Source organism: Columba livia, chromosome 16, assembly GCF_036013475.1.
Source record: "Columba livia isolate bColLiv1 breed racing homer chromosome 16, bColLiv1.pat.W.v2, whole genome shotgun sequence".
In the NCBI taxonomy this organism is placed as follows: domain Eukaryota; kingdom Metazoa; phylum Chordata; class Aves; order Columbiformes; family Columbidae; genus Columba; species Columba livia.
The window spans coordinates 6,023,738-6,039,756 of NC_088617.1; the positions used below are offsets into that span (position 1 = coordinate 6,023,738).

The 16,019-nt window shown below is 61.9% G+C and overlaps 2 protein-coding genes across 3 annotated transcripts; both read right to left on the reverse strand.

The window, feature by feature from the left end:
* Positions 1-52: 52 nt before the first annotated feature.
* On the reverse strand, positions 53-9,429 carry HCK (HCK proto-oncogene, Src family tyrosine kinase). Of its 2 annotated transcripts, none has more exons than XM_005499530.3 (13): positions 9,299-9,429; positions 8,379-8,496; positions 8,134-8,176; positions 7,791-7,890; positions 7,546-7,644; positions 7,300-7,403; positions 6,742-6,891; positions 6,286-6,438; positions 5,797-5,979; positions 5,291-5,367; positions 2,925-3,078; positions 2,540-2,671; positions 53-1,180 (listed from the first exon to the last, which is right to left on the reverse strand). In XM_005499530.3, exons 2-13 carry the CDS (start codon positions 8,493-8,495, stop codon positions 978-980), a joined length of 1,515 nt encoding a protein of 504 aa, XP_005499587.1. In that variant the 5' UTR covers position 8,496; positions 9,299-9,429; the 3' UTR covers positions 53-977. The 2 variants fall into 2 exon arrangements, with proteins under 2 accessions (XP_005499587.1, XP_013226438.1); XM_013370984.3 differs by having other exon boundaries at positions 8,379-8,522; positions 9,299-9,409.
* Positions 9,430-9,576: 147 nt separating this feature from the next.
* Positions 9,577-15,340, reverse strand: CCM2L (CCM2 like scaffold protein). Its single transcript, XM_065032105.1, has 10 exons — positions 15,163-15,340; positions 14,703-14,870; positions 14,282-14,365; positions 13,987-14,170; positions 12,792-13,276; positions 12,550-12,685; positions 12,349-12,412; positions 12,025-12,172; positions 11,734-11,872; positions 9,577-11,492 (listed from the first exon to the last, which is right to left on the reverse strand). The coding sequence occupies exons 1-10, from the start codon at positions 15,190-15,192 to the stop codon at positions 11,212-11,214; spliced, it is 1,719 nt and encodes a 572-aa protein (XP_064888177.1). The 5' UTR covers positions 15,193-15,340; the 3' UTR covers positions 9,577-11,211.
* Positions 15,341-16,019: the final 679 nt, after the last annotated feature.

Consider the following 16,019-nt stretch of genomic DNA (forward strand, 5'->3'; position numbering starts at 1 on the left):
CGAATGGCCGAGTCCTTCCGGTACGGCCCCACGGGGAGAAAGGGCAACGTGATACGAGGTTTATACATACTTTATTGTTTACAAAAAAATGCTTCGAAGCTTGTATAAAAGCACAGAAAAAGCTCTTTATGTGAGGAAAACAGACTCACAGGCCTAGAAGCCGCCTGCTGTGAGACATACAGGACAATCATTAAAAAAAAAATTACTTTTTCCATTTCCCAAAATATAACCTACCATTAAACACTAAAAATGAACAACACAGAGTGATGTGCAGGAAACAGTGGGCAGGTGACAGGTCACCTGCGAGCAGAGCAGCCAGGAGACCGCGGGAGAGAGGGGCTGGGGCTGCCCTGCCCCACGCTGTCCATCTGTCGGTCTGTCTGTCTGTCCATACCCTCCCGGCACAGCCTCACGCTACAGAGGGGACACCGCCAAAAACACCGAGGGAGGAAAGCCAGGAGGGTGAGGAGAGGAACGTGTTTCTGCGACACTTGGCATCCACACCCCAGGGTCCCGTGTCGAGGATGAGCCAACGTGCTGCATCACACGAACCCACGGGGACGGGGACACGCGCAGGAACCGGGGGACACGGGCACTGCACAGCACACCCATCGCACCTAAAGCACCTACTTCTGCATAACAGCGCGGTAAGATCTCAGAAGGATTACAAAAATAGTACTTTTTTTCCTTTGTAGCTGAAACAGGCTCAGCCCCGTCGCTCCTCACCGGCGGCAGCTCCCTGAGCAGCTGCTCGCAGGCACTCGGGGATGTGTGACAGGACAGGGTACGGCCCTGTGTCACTGCTCCCCCCATCCGGCAGCCCCGCGGGCTGCCCTGAGCGTGGTGCTTGCTGCCCCGCGTCCAGCCCCACCGCGGCAGCCGGGCTCTGGCTCCTGGGCCGGGCTGGCGGGGACAGTGTGCGCAGGTAGGTCGTGGGCAGGACGGGGAGAGCGGGGCACCCGCTGCCTCCACCTGCGTTATGGCTGTTGCTGATACTGGCTCTCTGTGGCAGTGAAGAAATCCTCCAAAACGCTTTGTGTGTACTCAAAAGTGGGACGATCCTCCGGTTTGGTCTTCCAGCATCTCATCATAATGTTGTAGAGCTCCTCGGGACAGTTCTCGGTGCGAGGCATCCGGTACCCACGCTCCAGTGCCCTGATCACCTCCACATTCGACATCCCTGAGAAATGGGACAGGTGAACATTTCATGGTTTAGGATGATTATTTTTTCTTACAAGACAAAAAAAAAAACCCAACCCCAAACCCACCCACCCTTTGGGCAATGTCTCTGGGAAGGAGAAGGATGGGTTAGAGGGGTTGGAAGGGGGAACTTTACTCCTGGTCAGGGAAACATGCAGCCAACCAAGATGCTGAGTTAGTTGTAGCATGCAGTTTTGTACCCTATTTGAGCAGATCAGATGGGAATTATAATCATTTTGTATCAATTTCCACATAATAAAGGCTACACTTCTCCATCTGCTGAGTCTTTAATGAGCCATTCCTTCCAGTGTCACTGCTAAAAATAAGCTAGTGTGATGGTAGAACTGGTCTTTTCCCAACAACCCTTTATGCCACCCCACATCCTTCATGGTTGGTTTATGGCAATTTTTACTTTTCTTGTACAGAACAATTTCCCCTGGAAAAAAAAAAAAAAAAAACAAAAACAAAACAACAAGGTACCAAAGAAACAATTAGTGTAAAACACAGGGTCATTTCTAATGATGATTTACAGATTGTTTGAGCCTTCCCCAAAACACCTGACCCAGCTGTCACCCTGAACTGATACGCTGCTTCCAAATGTGCTCAGTGTGCAGGAGGTGGAAACCCAGGAGCTGGTGCTGTGTCACAAACCCGTGAGCCAGGACCCCGTGCTGTGTGACACCCGCTCTCCCGGGGCTGTGCAGCACAGCCTGGGCCAACCCAGTTATCCTCTCCCATTAAAAACATTATTATATCTTCTGTTTTAGAAAGAGAGCAGATCTTTTAGAGATCCTGGCCGCTGTTGGTTTCCTATGGAGCTGGAGGGGCTCAGGACCTCCTGCAGTACATAGAGGGGGGCTCTCTTCTCCCCAGAGCAGCAAACACCCTAAAATCATCCCCACCTGGGCTCATCTCATGGGCTCCCCAGAGGAGCTGTCCCAGCTCTGCTTTGGGAAGCTGAGGGAGCCCATGTCACCTCGGCATGGATTTCAGGTCAGTGAAAACAGCTGGTGCCCACTGAGGACTCCCAGGGAGAAAATCCTAATCCTCCATCCGAGGTGAGCTCTTGTCAAACAGCAGATGTAGCTGCATGAGTGGTGTGACTGCTCGGAGCCTGCCCCTGCTCCAGCCCCTCTCCGTGCTCACAGATAGAATTGCCATCTTGAGACCTTCTGCCACCATCTCTGAGCTCTGCGCCCAGTGGGAGATTCAGATTTCAGCCCATTCCCCTCTGTTTTCAGCAATTGAACCTCAGGGAGAAACAGATCTCATGGATGGGGCCCAGAAGGTGGAACACATCTTTTGGAACTAGGTTAGAAGAGGGATTTCACCTCCTCACCTGGGTATGGGGTGCGTCCATAGGTAATGATCTCGGTCAGGAGGATCCCAAAGGACCAGACATCTGATTTTATAGTGAAAGATCCGTAATTGATGGCTTCTGGCGCGGTCCATTTAATGGGAAACTTGGCACCTGGACAAAGAGATCCATCCAATGGGAAACATGAGCTCTAACTCAAATGCTGAGAAACTGGTGGTGAAATAAGGGGAACAAGAAACAGAAGAGGAAGATGTGAAGCCATGCAAATGAGAGAAGCTTCCCTCCTTGACACAGTGTGTCCCCACAGGGTCCTGGCCACCAAGGTCACGTGTTGATAAGCGACTCTAAGTGGATCCCACAACCCTTCCCGGCCTCAGGAAGGGCCAGACCCCCGCAGCTCCCGCACCTTCCCGCGCCGTGTACTCGTTGTCCTCAATGACTCTGGCCAGCCCGAAGTCTGCGACCTTGCACACCAGTAACGCTGACACCAGAATATTGGCAGCTCGCAGGTCTCTGTGGATGTAGTTCCTCTTCTCAATAAAAGCCATTCCTTCTGCAATCTGTAGAAAGGGGAAAGAGAAAAATGCAAAGAAGCTGCTTGAAATAACAACCCCCGCGAGGCGGCCGCTGCCGGGAATGGAAGGAGGTTACTGGCGTCCGGGTAGTGCTGGGAAAGGGGTGAAAGGAGCCTGGGTCAGAGCAGGAGCCGTGACCGACTCACCAGCATGGGAACCGCTCTCTGAGCAGGGAACCCCTTGCAGAAGAGGTGAGGCTATGGGGGAGCAGCCCAATACAACCCATTTAAGCCCAGGTGTGATAAAAGCAGTGAGAACTGGCATCAGGGGAGCTGATGTGCTCACAGCAAGTGCCTGCAGGGCAAGGTGCAACCGCTTCAGGCAGCCACACAGCCGTGAGCAGCAGTAAGTCATTCTCTGCTCAGAGAAGGCGTGAGACTGAGTCCTCCTGCCTCTCCAAACACCTCGGCAACTGCTGGAGGGAAGCAGGGTGTAAACTGTCCTCTCTCTTTATTAAGGGGACAACAAACATACTAATTGCTGCAGTGAGGGCTGGCCAGCACTGCAGAGCTCGCTGATGGGTCTCCCTGATGGGTCTCCTTGGGTGCCATGGGTGCCTGGCAGGATGGCTGTGACAGCCCCTGGTGATCCCCCCAGCTCCATCTTCTGAAGTCTCTGCACGAGCAGGTTTTAGCCCCAATTGATGCAGACATGACCCAGGGTGTGCACAATGAAGCCTCAGATTTGTGCCAAATGATCCTGTGCCTGGATGCTACTGGCATCCAGGATGGGACACCCTCCTGTCCCCATCACACCCGCGTGAGCTGGACCCAGGTACGGTGCTCACAGAGCTCCACAAAATACGGAAGTAAACAAGCACTGCTGGAGCAGAAGGGTTATTTCCACGAGCACAGACACAGTTTTGCTCGCAGTGACCCAGCCCCAGCACAAACCCCGGTGCCAAGCTCACTGCCCGCTGCCTGCCTGCTGCTGCCTGCGCAGGGCAGCACTTCAGCCTTTGCCTCACGCTGCGGAACGCTGCCCCACTGCAGGAGCACACAGCTGATCTGCAGCCCCTGGCCTGGGACTGGATCTAAGCCTCTGGGGTGTGGACTCGCGTCCTGGCTTTGCTGTTGCTCAGGAAGCTCTATGAATTATTTCAGAGGTACCAAGCTTGGCTCAAAGCGCCCCTGGATTCAGCCAGCATCTGGGGACACTGCAGAAGCAGCAGGGACAAGACAGTGTTTGCACAAATGGTTGCACACATGAAGCTAGATGTTTAACAGCTGTACTCAAAGTCACCTCCTGCAAATATTCCCTCAACGATTTCCACTGAGTCCTCCTGCCTCTCCAGCTGCCTCCCCCCGCCCGTGACAGCCCTTTGGCAGGCAGAGCATTTTAACAAACCACAAACCGCCCGCAGGCGTTGCTGTGGGGTGACAGAACACGCTGCGCTACAGTGCCCAGCTCAGCCCCCTTGTGAACGCAGCAAACGGTCCTGCTGGGACCAAGAAGCTGAAATGCAGCCGCAGCTGTGGCTGGGTCCTGCCCGGGGTGTCAGACGCTGCCCTGGAGCAGCGGGGCTGGTGCTGGGGTGGCACAGAGTGGCTGCACGGCCGCAGGGAGTTTTGTGGGGCTTTTGCAAAGTGTGCAGCCAAGGGGAGAAGGCTCTGCTGCTCAGAGCATGCTGTTTGCAGGTAGCCAGCACATCAGCAGTGGATAGAAATTGATAATTTTGCCACGGCTGCTCTCTGGGCTCACACAGGCCACGCCAACCAGCACCAGCACGTTCTGGAGAAGGGACCATGCAAACCTGAGCAGTGAAAACAAGCTCCGACCATCACCCTCCGTGACTTCCACAAAGCCCAGCAGCACCACGGGCTGCGAGGGCTGCAGTCCACGAAGCAGAAACCACAACAGCCTCAGAACATGCAGGTTCTGCAGCTCCTCAAAAGGAGCAGCCTGGCCAAACCCCCCTGGCAGCTTTGGCAGGCGCAGGCGAGCGGCTGATGGGGAAGAAGCCGCCACTTCCCCTTTCACACCCACCTGCAGCTGCGCAGGGAGCGGGACCCGCGGGGCCACAGACGGCTGCCTGCCCGCAGGGAAACCTCCCCGGCTCCTTCCCTGCGTCCCCCAGCCCCAGCGTTGGCCTGTTCACTGCCCGAGGCCCAGGGGAGCTCTCGGGCTCCTCAACACCCCCTCACCCTTCCCGGGACAGGGGGAGCAGGAGCTGGGGAGGGTCAACTCCCCCCCTCACCTGGGCAGAGAAGTCGATCAGCTTTGGGAACGGCAGCTTGTTCCCCTCATCACTCTTCAGGAAATCCAGCAAACTCCCTGCAGAGCGGGAAGGGCATAGGGTGAATGGCTCAGCCGCAGCCTGTGCCAGCCCTCAGGGTGACACAGATCCCACAGGGTCCCAGGGAGCTGAGCACAACTTGAAGACTCGGTCAGGAAACACACCTGACCCTCCACCGCACTCATGGGGATTGATCGGAGGGCCAGCCCCACTATGGGCTCCCTCCTGCCTTGCAGAACACTCGTCCTCATCTGCCCCCATCCCTGTCCCTTCCTCTCCAGGGCTGTCACCGTGTCCCCTGCCCAGAGTGCACCGACATGTGGCAGCAGGACCCAGCCCCGCTCCCAGCACCCTGGCTGCGGGTGCAGAGCCCATGGCCGACCCCAGGAGTGCAGGGGGGCTGATCCATGGGGCACCCGGGTACCACCACCTGGCCTGCAGTGGCCGTGCAGGGACACAGGCAGCACCTTTGTCCATGAACTCAGTGACGATGTAGATGGGCTCCTCCTTGGTGACGACGGCATGCAGCTTCACCAGCTTGTCATGCTGCAGTGTCTTCATCAGATTTGCCTCTTCCAAGAAGGCATCCACAGACATGCTGCCTGGCTTCATTGTCTTCACTGCTACCTTCGTGTGCTTGTTGTAGGTGGCTGCAGGGCAGCATGACAGACCATTCCCAGGCTGCCCAGTGCCCAGGCCCTGGGAGCACTGGGTTTTGGAGCCACAGCACCCACTCCTGTAGACGGAGCTGCTGCAGACCAAGCACAGCCCAGGGCTGCCCCACACACCCAGCCCCAAGCAGCCCCTGCTCTAAGGCCAGGGCCACCTCTGCTTTCCCATGCTCCTCTCCCACAGGTTGCTCTCTCCCTGCCTCTTCCCCACCATCCCTCCACTTCCTCTTCCCTCCCCCACCACCACCTTCCTCTTCCTCCCAGCTGCCTCCCCCTTGCTCTCACCCATCCACACTTCTCCGAACTGCCCGGCTCCCAGCTTCCTCTCCAGCCTCAGCGACTCCCGAGGGATCTCCCAGGCGTCTTTCTCCCAGGGCTTCTGTGGTTTGGGCACGTGGCAGGGGTAGGTGAGCCGCTGGCACAGCCCGTCACTCTGCTCTGCGGGGAGCAGCCAGAGCCATCAGCTGGCCCAGCTCACCAGCTGCTTTGGGCTTTGAAGCAGAGCCCACGGCAGCCTCCGTGTCCACGGGGCACATGCTGGCACCATGCACCCCACCACAAACATGCCAAACACTGGCCATCACAAGGGGAAAGTCCAGGATCACTGCACGTCACTGCCAGATCCACAGCAGTGACAGGCAGGAGCCCCTTGGTCTCTGCGCACCCCAGCTGCTCGGCAGCTACCCAGCTCAGGGGAAAAGCCCTGCCCGAGATGGGGGTACCAGGCACCCCAGGGCTCACCCTTGTAGTGCTGAACCAGCTCCTGCAGCGTGTTGAAGGTGCTGCGTGGGGAGATGTAGAAGCCGCCGCTATCCAGCATCCGGATCTTGTAATGCTTCACCGTGCCGCCCTGCACGTCGTCCCCGTCCCGCACCGACAGGGAGTAGCAGCCTGTTCAGGGAGCGGGGAGCTGCCAGCCCTGGCGTGGAGGGCACGTCCCCACTGTGCCCAGCTATCCCAAGCTAATGGCACACACAGCACCATCACCCAGCAAAGCCACCCCTGCAGGACCTGTCCCCACTGTGCTGCCACCATCCCCTCAGCCCCAGGCATGAGCCCAGCTGCACCTGCAGCCCAAATTCCAAAGGCAGCCTCAAAGCAGCACATCCACCCCATCCCCGCTGTGGGGCTTGGACATATGGATGTGCCATGGGCTCTTGCAGGGACACTTGCAGCAGGAGCATGGGACACCCAGTCCCTGCCCCATGGCAAAGCAGAGCCCTTGGGCTGGGGATGTGCCCCCAAGCTCCTCTGGCAGCAGGTGGGGGCAGTCGCTCCGCTGCAGACATCCCTCCAGACCTTTTGTTGTCTCGCTGTCCCGTATCATAAAGGACCCGACCACGTTCCCAGGGCCAAGGAGCTGTCGTTCCGTGTCTTTCCGGCTGATGCCTTTGAAAAACCATCTGCAGTAGAAACAAATGAACCAGGGAATGCTGCTGGTGCGGGGAGAGCTGTGGGGCAGGACACAGGGCAGGAGCAGGGACAGCCACGGTGGGGACCATGGGACTGCGTGGGGCAGGGATGTGCACCAGGGGATGGACTCACTCCTCTGTCTCCAGCGAATCAGCTCGAGCGACGTAGTTGCTGGGGATGAAGCCTTCACACCCCGTCACCAGCGACCGCGCTTGCCACCATTCCCCTGACCTGCAACAGAGATGGCATCAGGTCAGCCCATGGCACCTGGCACTGAGCTCTGCCAGCTCCTCTGGGGGTAAATTCCAGAAAAAAAACAGCAGGGCCACATGAGCCTCCAAGAGATGCCAGGGCAGGGCGACACTGGCAGCACTTACTCCTCCAGCACCTTGAGGCGCTCGCCTTTCTGGAAGCTCAGGTCCCCAGCGTGCATTGCCTCGTAGTCGTAGAGTGCCAGCACCACCTTGTCCCCTGAGCCTGCAGTGAGGGAGCTCCCTGACCACACTCCCTGTGCTGGGACAGGGCCTCCCACCCCTGTCCTGTGCAGCCAGAATCCCCCAGCACCTCCATCTTCATTGTGTCATGGCCACGTCTGGCCCTTGAGGAAGCCCAGAGCTCCTGTCCCACTGGGACAAACAGGAGGAGAGGCAGGAGAGGACCCAGCCATGCTCCCCCCCACAGTCCCATGCTGTGCACCCAATTGCAGCCCCCTGTACATACCATCCTCAGGTGAGGGCACAGCCACATTGGGGACATTATTGTTCTGGAAAGCAGGACAGAAAGCAGAGAGTGATGTTGTGGGCGGCAGAGACTTGTACCCCATGGGGGTCTTGGCCCTGGCTGGCAGGGGCAGGAGGACACACCAGCCAGCCCCTCTCTCAGTGCTGGCAGCTGTGGTGAGAGGGGCTGAGCACCCACGATGGCTCAGCCCCGTGCCCCCGGCTCGCCTAGCAGCTCCTGCTTACCCTCGTGTTGGCAGCCGTGGGGTCCCTCACATAGTGGCCCTGCTGGGAGCTGGAGCCAGGGTCGGCTTTTGTCATCTTATCTTGAACACCAGCTTCCTTCGACTTCACACAACCCATCCTGCGGCCAGGGGAGGGGAAGTGAAGCTGTTGTGACAGAGGTGAAAGCCCCGCTCCAGCCCCACTTCCAACAGCAAATGCAAATACTCAGCTTTCTCCAGGTCCCCAAGAAACATCAGCAGGAAAAAGTGCTGCAAGAAGCAGAGAGTGCAAGGAAAATCCCCCGCAAAGGCACTTCTCTTGTTCGGGTGAGACCTCGGTGAAGAGAAAGGAGAACATGCCAGAGGTGACAGTGAAGGAGGAAGCTCAGAGCTGAGTGGGGGATCCAGCCTCTCAGGGGACATACACGGCACTGCTGGCCTCACTGGAGGAGCAGCCAGGCACCAGCAGCATCACCTTGGTCACACAGTCCTCAAGGGACATCACTGTCACGTCCTAGCCACCCCACAGTCACCCTTCATGTTTCCCAACGCACCAAAGCCTGGGCCAGCTCTGTTCCCAGGGCAAAGCAGGAGCAGTGGCCCCAGCCAGCACATCCTCCTGTTGCCAGGGATGTCCCCAGCTGCTGGGATGTCCCCAGGACCAGCTGCTGGCAAAGCCCAGTGCCAGATTCTCCCCGTAAACCCATGCAGCGATGGCCCATGACAGCACCATAGCAGATATTTGCCCTCCCTGTCCCGCACCAGGTCAGATAATTCAGCCCTACAAAGCACAAGGAACACCGGTGGGAGTAGCCGTTCCTGCTGTGTCCCACCCCAGAGAGCTGTGTCCCCGTGTGGAGCCGGACCGAGGCAGCGGCGGCTGGTCCGCCCTCCCGGCCCCGCCGCCCTCAGGGTCCGCGCACGGCTCGGCTCCGCTCTCACCTCCTCCGCCGCCGTCCCGGGACAGCGACAGCTCCAGCTCCAGCTCCCCCTCCCGCTCCTGGTTCTGCTCCCAGAGCCGGAGCTGCCGCCGCCGCTGCGCTTTGACCGGCTGAGCGCCCGCCGCCCCGCCCGCTCCGGTAAAGCCCCGCCCCCCGGGGCCGTCCCGGGACAGCGGGACCCCCCGACTCTGTCAGTGCTGCCCAACGGGCTCCAGAGAGTCCAAACCGGGGTGGGAGCGGAGACCCCCGTCACGGGCTGAACGGGACCATCCCCGAAAGAACGGGACCATCCCCGACTGAACGGGACCCCCGTGTACCAAAGGCAGCAACAACAAGGACACCCGTGCTGCCCGCAGGGACATCCCAGCGCGGCTCCGCGAGGACCCCGATGCCATCAGGGTGGCTTTTACACTCTCCCGATGGGTACCAGGGCCTTTCACCCGCTGCCCCCGCGAGCCCCGGGGGCTTTTGGGACGCAGAGCGGCCCCGGGGCTGTTTCCCCGCCCGGTGCGGGGCCGTGGGCGGTGATGGGGGTGGTGGGGCGAGCCCTGAGTGGCCGCGGGGCGAGATGAAAAGAGGAAATCCCCGAGCGCTGCCCCTGGACGGGGTGCGGGGCATGGGGGGTGCAGGGCACAGTTGTGAAAGGCCACGGGGGCCCAGGAGGGCCATGGGCTTTGCTGTGTCGCTCTTGGCCCTGGTGTTCCTGTGCCAAAGGGTCTCTCGCGTCCCCTCCCAGCCCCACTGTGCTCCCGCCTTTGCTCTCCAGAACACCCCTGAATTTGGGACAGGGACGGCAGCAGCAAAGCGACCTGTGGCTTCCGCAGCCCCGCTGTGCAGCCCGTCTCGCCTGCATGAGGATTTGCATACGTAATTTTTTTAATTAAATAAATAAATTGCTACCAGTAGCCCCGGCATTCGCCTGCCCACACACCAGCCTGGGGGTTGCAGCGCTGTCCTGCAGCCCCTGTCGAGGGACAGTAGCTGGAGGACATTGACCGGGGGACAGTGACCATGGGACAGCCACCTCGCGGAGCGCAGTCTGTCCCTCGGAGCGGGAGGGCAGCGCTGCAGGAAGCGAGTCCTGGGGCAGGAACTTCCTTTTGTGAAACACCCGCAGCCGGCCGAGTGTCGCAGGGACGTCGCTCACGGGGACAGGGGACAGCTGCCACGGCATGGCCTGTGTCTCAGCGTCCCCCAGCTCCCAGCACTCGGCAGCAGGACGAGGGACGCTGCATCGGCAGCCCCTGCTCGGAGCATCCCCGGGGCTACGGGGCCCTCGGGTGCTCCCCTGGCAGGATCAGCCTTCTCTGCTGCTCCCCCCGTGCACTCAGGCTGGCAGCACAGGCAGCAGCGCGTCAGCTGTGCCCACCAGCCGCCCCGTCTCACCACAGAGGTCCTGCACGTTGCTCTGAGCTCCCCGGGGTCCCACACTGCCAGGAATGTCCCTCAGGGCCAGCCCGGCACAGCCGGGAGCTCTCCCACTTCCAGAGCGACCTGTATGTGGCACTGGGGTGGGCAGGGTTCCCAGCCCAGCAGTGGCACAGTGCCTGGCAGGGCTGTGAGCAGTCCTCCCACCCCAGCTTCAGCAGCACCCCCACCCCAGCATGACCTTTCCTTGGGGAGGAACCTGCTCTTCTCCCGGCACCAGCGTTTAATTGCCATCTGCAGAATTTACAGCACATACCATTGCTGGCCAGGGGCTCCCCCACAGCCACAGTCACCCAGCGGTGCTTCAGCCCTATCAAGAGCTACCAGGGCAGTGCAGAGCCCCTGCCCCTTCCTGCAGTGACAAAGGAGGGGACAACATCCTCTTCCCATACGCTGAGGCAGAGCTGGGCACCTGGCAAGTCTGCACTTAGAGGTGCAGCATCGTGTCAGCAAGAGAGGAAGGGACCGCTGGGTTTCAGCACTCCCTCACAGGTAGTTGTCCTCTTCCTCCTCCTCTTCTTCTTCTTCATCCCGTGCCAGTGCCTCGATGTCATGGGTGATGTCTGTGATCATGCGATTGAAGGATTCGGACTCGGAGCGCAGGGACCAGCTGTCGTAGCTGCGCACGGCTGAGGCCGACGTGTTGCTCATGCTGCGTTTGATGCGGCCGAAGCTGTCGGTGAGAATCCCGCCCTCCCGGATGCCAATGCTCTCCAGGAAGGTCTCAAAGTACCCGATGTCTTGGTCGGGGATAAAGGGCCTCATTCCTGTCATGGATGCCGCGAGCTTTGGGGTGACCGTGCCCAAGTGGGCAGCGCTGGGGCCGATGCCAGCCAGCCCCACCGGCTGCTTGCAGGGGCTTGTCCCATCCTGTCCCCCGCAAGTAGCAAGCTCCCAACACCCCCCAGAGCACACCTGGCACCAGCACCCCATCCCCAAGGAATGCACGGACATGACAAGGGTGACACGGTGACATAGGGTGGCTGCAGCGGGAGCCCAGACACTCACCCAGGAGCAGGAACTTCCTGCGGTCCCCGTAGAGGCGCAGGAGCTCCCCGCAGTACTCCTGCACCGGTGTGCCCAGCCGGTACTCACGGAGCAGGAGGGCAAACTGCTGGATCTCCTGTGGTGACAGCTTGCTGCGCAGCTGTGGGGACACGGGGACAGCTCGGGGATGGGGACACCAGCAGTGCACAGCCACCAGCTGCTCCCCAGCGCAGGGGGCTCAGACCTGCCCACCGCCCCCCTTCCCTGGCCGCCAGCAAGGAGCAGGGCTGCTCGCCCATCCTTCGCCCTCACCGTCACCATGTAGTCCTGCAGCTGCTCCAGCCCTGCACCGCTGTGGTCACTGCCGCTGCCGGCGGTGGCCAGGCTGTGGTGGGACCGGTGGAAGGAGGGCGAGGAGGTACCGCTGTAATATGCTTCAAAGGTCTCATGGGAGCCGTTGCTGTAGGAAAACGGGGATCAGCTCTCCCCAGCAGCCCCGTGTGCTCACCTATCCCCCTGCTACACAGCACCCACCGTCAGGCAGGGCTGGAGCACCTCTGCAGCCGGGACAGACACCCACCCCGGGGCAGGGGGACCCACCGTGGGGCAGGGGCACCCTGGGGGAGCCAGACTCACAAGGAGCTGCAGCAACTGAAGTCGGCGTCATAGCCGTATGTCCCGTCCGTGCGGCAGCTCTCGCCTGAGGAGGGAGGGCCGAGTTGTGGGAGTGGGGCCAAGCCTGTGCCATGGCACCTGCCCACCGCGCTGTGCCCGTGTACCCCTCTGTCAGCCCCGTGCCACCCCGCTCGGTGTCCCCGTGCTCGTCCGGCCACTCACTCCTGCTGGAGAGCCAGGGCCGGGTGGGCGTGGATGTGTAGTGGTACCCGGCGCGGTCCACGCACTCGATGCTCTGGTCCCCGTAGATGATCTGGAAGACCTGGCAGATGAGGGCGCAGGACTCCTCGGCGGCGTCCTGGAGCGGGAGGGGGAGCGCGTGTGGACGGGCGGGTGCCGGCGGGTGGCCGTGTGCCGGTGGGTGGCTCTGTGCTGGCAGGTGCCCGTGTGCCGCGGCTACTCACCCTGTTGGGCACAGCGAGGATGACGAGGTTGCAGTAGGCGTCGGGACAGGGCTCCTGCGGGTCCAGGGGGTTGCTGCCGGCGTGTCGCCGCTCCCAGCTCCCGAAGCCGGTGCCGCGTTCCCAGCTCCCGCCGCCGGTACCGGCCCTTCGCCGCTCCCAGCTTCCGCCGCCGGGCTGCCGCCGCTCCCAGCTCCCGCCGCCGGGCCGCCGCCGCTCCCAGCTGCCCGAGGGCCGCCCGCGCTGCCGCCGCTCCCAGCTGCCGCCCCGCCGCCGCTCCAGGCTGCCGCCCTGCCGGGCCTCCTGCCCGCCCCGCGCCGCCCGCCAGTCCAGGCTGCAGATGGTGTGCCGCCGCTCCATCGGGCCCCCCAGCCGCCCCCCCTCCGGCCAAGAGCCCCCCGGCCGCTTCTCTGCGGGGAACGTCTCCAGCACGCCGGCCGGGGCCACCTCGGGGTGCGCTCCGGCGGGGACCGGGTCCACTCCCAGGCCTGGGGCAGCGAGGAGACAGTGGGCATCAGGACGGGGGGGCTGCGCTGCCCACCCTGCCCGGCCCCCAAGCCCTACCCTGGCTGCCCTGTCCCGCCGGCTTGGTGGGATGCAATGGTATGGGGGGGGACAAGAGCGGGGAGCCCCGGTGGGTTGGGGACAGTGGAGCTGCCGTGGGGCTGTGACAGGGAATTAGGGGCAGAGGGGCAGGGGATTAAGGGATCTCCAGTGTGCAGGCTGGAGCTCAGTCCCCCGCCCGGGGACACTGCCGGTGGCTGGCAGCTGAGCCCCAGTTTACCGATCAAAGCGCCGGAGCCCCTGCATCCTTCTGGGGCTCCATGTGCGCGGGGGGACAGGGACGGGGGTTGCTTCCAGCCTCCTCTCCTCCTGCCACTAAAGGCAACCGGGGCTGTGAGCACAGCTGGGGCCTGCCTGCCAAAGTAGTGGGGAGCCCAAGAATGGGGACCTGCAGAGGAAAGTGGTGGGGAGCCTGAGGCAGTACCCCCTCCAGCCCTGGGGAAGCAGATCCCTGCTGAGCCCCTTGCTGAGCCGGGGGGACAACATGGGCTTTTGTGCTCAGCCCGTGCTGCTGCACCAGCTGGATCTTGCACCCCCCCAATACCCCCTGGCCTCCGGCCCCCCATGCCCTGGAGACACTGGGCACTCGGGGCTGGCTGTGCCACGGCCAATGGCCCTGGCCAGGAGCTCGCACCAGTTTTGAGGATGAGGAGGTGCAGGGCATCGTCACGCAGGTAGGATGCTGCGGCAATCTCATGGGTGGGGATGCGCAGGATCAGCTCCTCGTTGTCGCGCCAGGTGAGCAGGAGGCAGCGGGCAGAGAGGCTGAGAATGCTGTCCTGCTCTGGCGTCGTCTGCAGAGGCAGCTCCTTCAGCTGCTGCATGGACAGTGTGTGCCAGTGGCGTGTGACACTCAACCGTGCGGGGCATCTGGTGCCACCCTCTGGGCAGCACTGGGGGACAGTGGGGGGAGTGGGGACCTCTCTCACCCTGGCTGTGTCCAGCAGCTGCAGCACCTCATCCCGGCTGGAGGGGTTCAGGGAGGCTGTCACCCATGTCAGGTGGCCTAAAAACTGGAGAGGGGACAAAACCCTGGGCATCCTGGGGGAAATGGGACCAGGGGCTGGGGCTGCTCATCCTCCCCACCCCATGGCCCAGGGCCTCCCCTGGAGAGCCCATGTCCCCAGGGGCAGGATGCATTTCCCTGGAGTGCAGAGAGATCCTGAAATGGGGGTCCTCCCTATACCCCCAGCCCACCCTTCCCCTCCCTGAGTGTTGCCCAGGCAGGGAGGGGATCAGGACCCTCCAGGCCACCGCAGTGGTGGCCCTCTGCATGGTGTGGTGGCCTCATCCCCCTGCCATGCATAGGCAGGGACCCTGCACCTCCCTGGGGACCCCCCACCCCCTTACCTTCGCCTCCTTCTCCACATAGTCATGCAGCAGGATCTGAGGGTCGATCAGGTAGTCAGGGGGGTAGAGAGGCACCGAGTGCAGCGGCCGCCGGTAAACGCTGCTGCGGAGCGCTGGCCGCCGAGCCGCCTTGGGGAAAACCAGCCTCTTGATGGGCGACACAAAGCCCTGGCAGGGAGAACGGGCACAGGGACGCATCAGCACCAGGCACCCAACGCCAGCACCCATGTGTGGTATCCACAGGCACCCAGCACCCAAGGAGGAGCTGGGCACCTCTCTACTTACTGACCTCACATTTGCACCATTTGTGTGATTTGGGGGGCAGTGGGTGAGGACCCCACCTCTCCCTGCCGCGCCACAGGAGGGGGTGCAGGGCTCCTTGGCCCAGTGTCCCCATGCATCTTGCCCACCCGCAGCCACCCATCAGCCCCCCAGAACTTCCAGCCCTAGGCCCACGCACCTTCTTCCCCTTCTTGGCCTCGCTGTCCATGGCGGGGCTGCGGCGCTGCCTCCCAGCACGGCCACCCCCACCGCCCCGCTCGGCGCCGCTGCCTTTTCCTGTGTCGGAAACTCCACCAGGACGGCCGGGATGTGAGTTCCTGCCCCTCCTGGGGGGTGCTGGGACTGGGCTGGCCTGGGCTGGGACTAGGACTGGGACTGGGACAGGACTGGGACTGCGACAGGACTGCTACTGAGACAAGGCTGGGACTGGGCCAGGGGCTGAGGCTGGTATTGGGACTGGGACTTGGATTTGGGTTGAGATTGGGACTAGGACTTGGATTAGGGTTGAGACTGGTGCTGGGACTGGGACTGGGATTGGGACTGGGGCTGGGACTAGTGCTGGTGCTGGGCTGGTACTTGGGCAGAAGCAGGGGCTGATGTAGGCTGGGATGGGACAGGGGCAGCGCTGGGGGCTCCAGGCCCTTGCTGCCCCATCCTGCCTGGCCCACACGGGGCCCTGGCACAGGGAACAGCACTGGCAGCATCCCATGAGGCTACACCCAGCACCCCATCCCTATGGCTGCTCATGCGGCCTGAGCCCCCCGTGGATCTGGGGGTCAGCCAGGAATCGGGGCCTCTGGCAGGGAGGAGTTTGTCCCTACAGTGCTGGCAACAGGGCCATGTCCGGTGGCTTCCTCCCCTGAACACTGCATCCCGCCCGTGCACCCCTTCCCTGCTGGCCACCATGGCGGGGCCAGCAACAGCCAGGGCCACCAAAACCCAAAGGGCAGCACTGCTGTGGCCATCCTGCTCTGCCTCCCAGCGATCCCAAGTACCCTGTGACAGGTGGGCAGCATCTTCCCCTGCTGCAGAGCC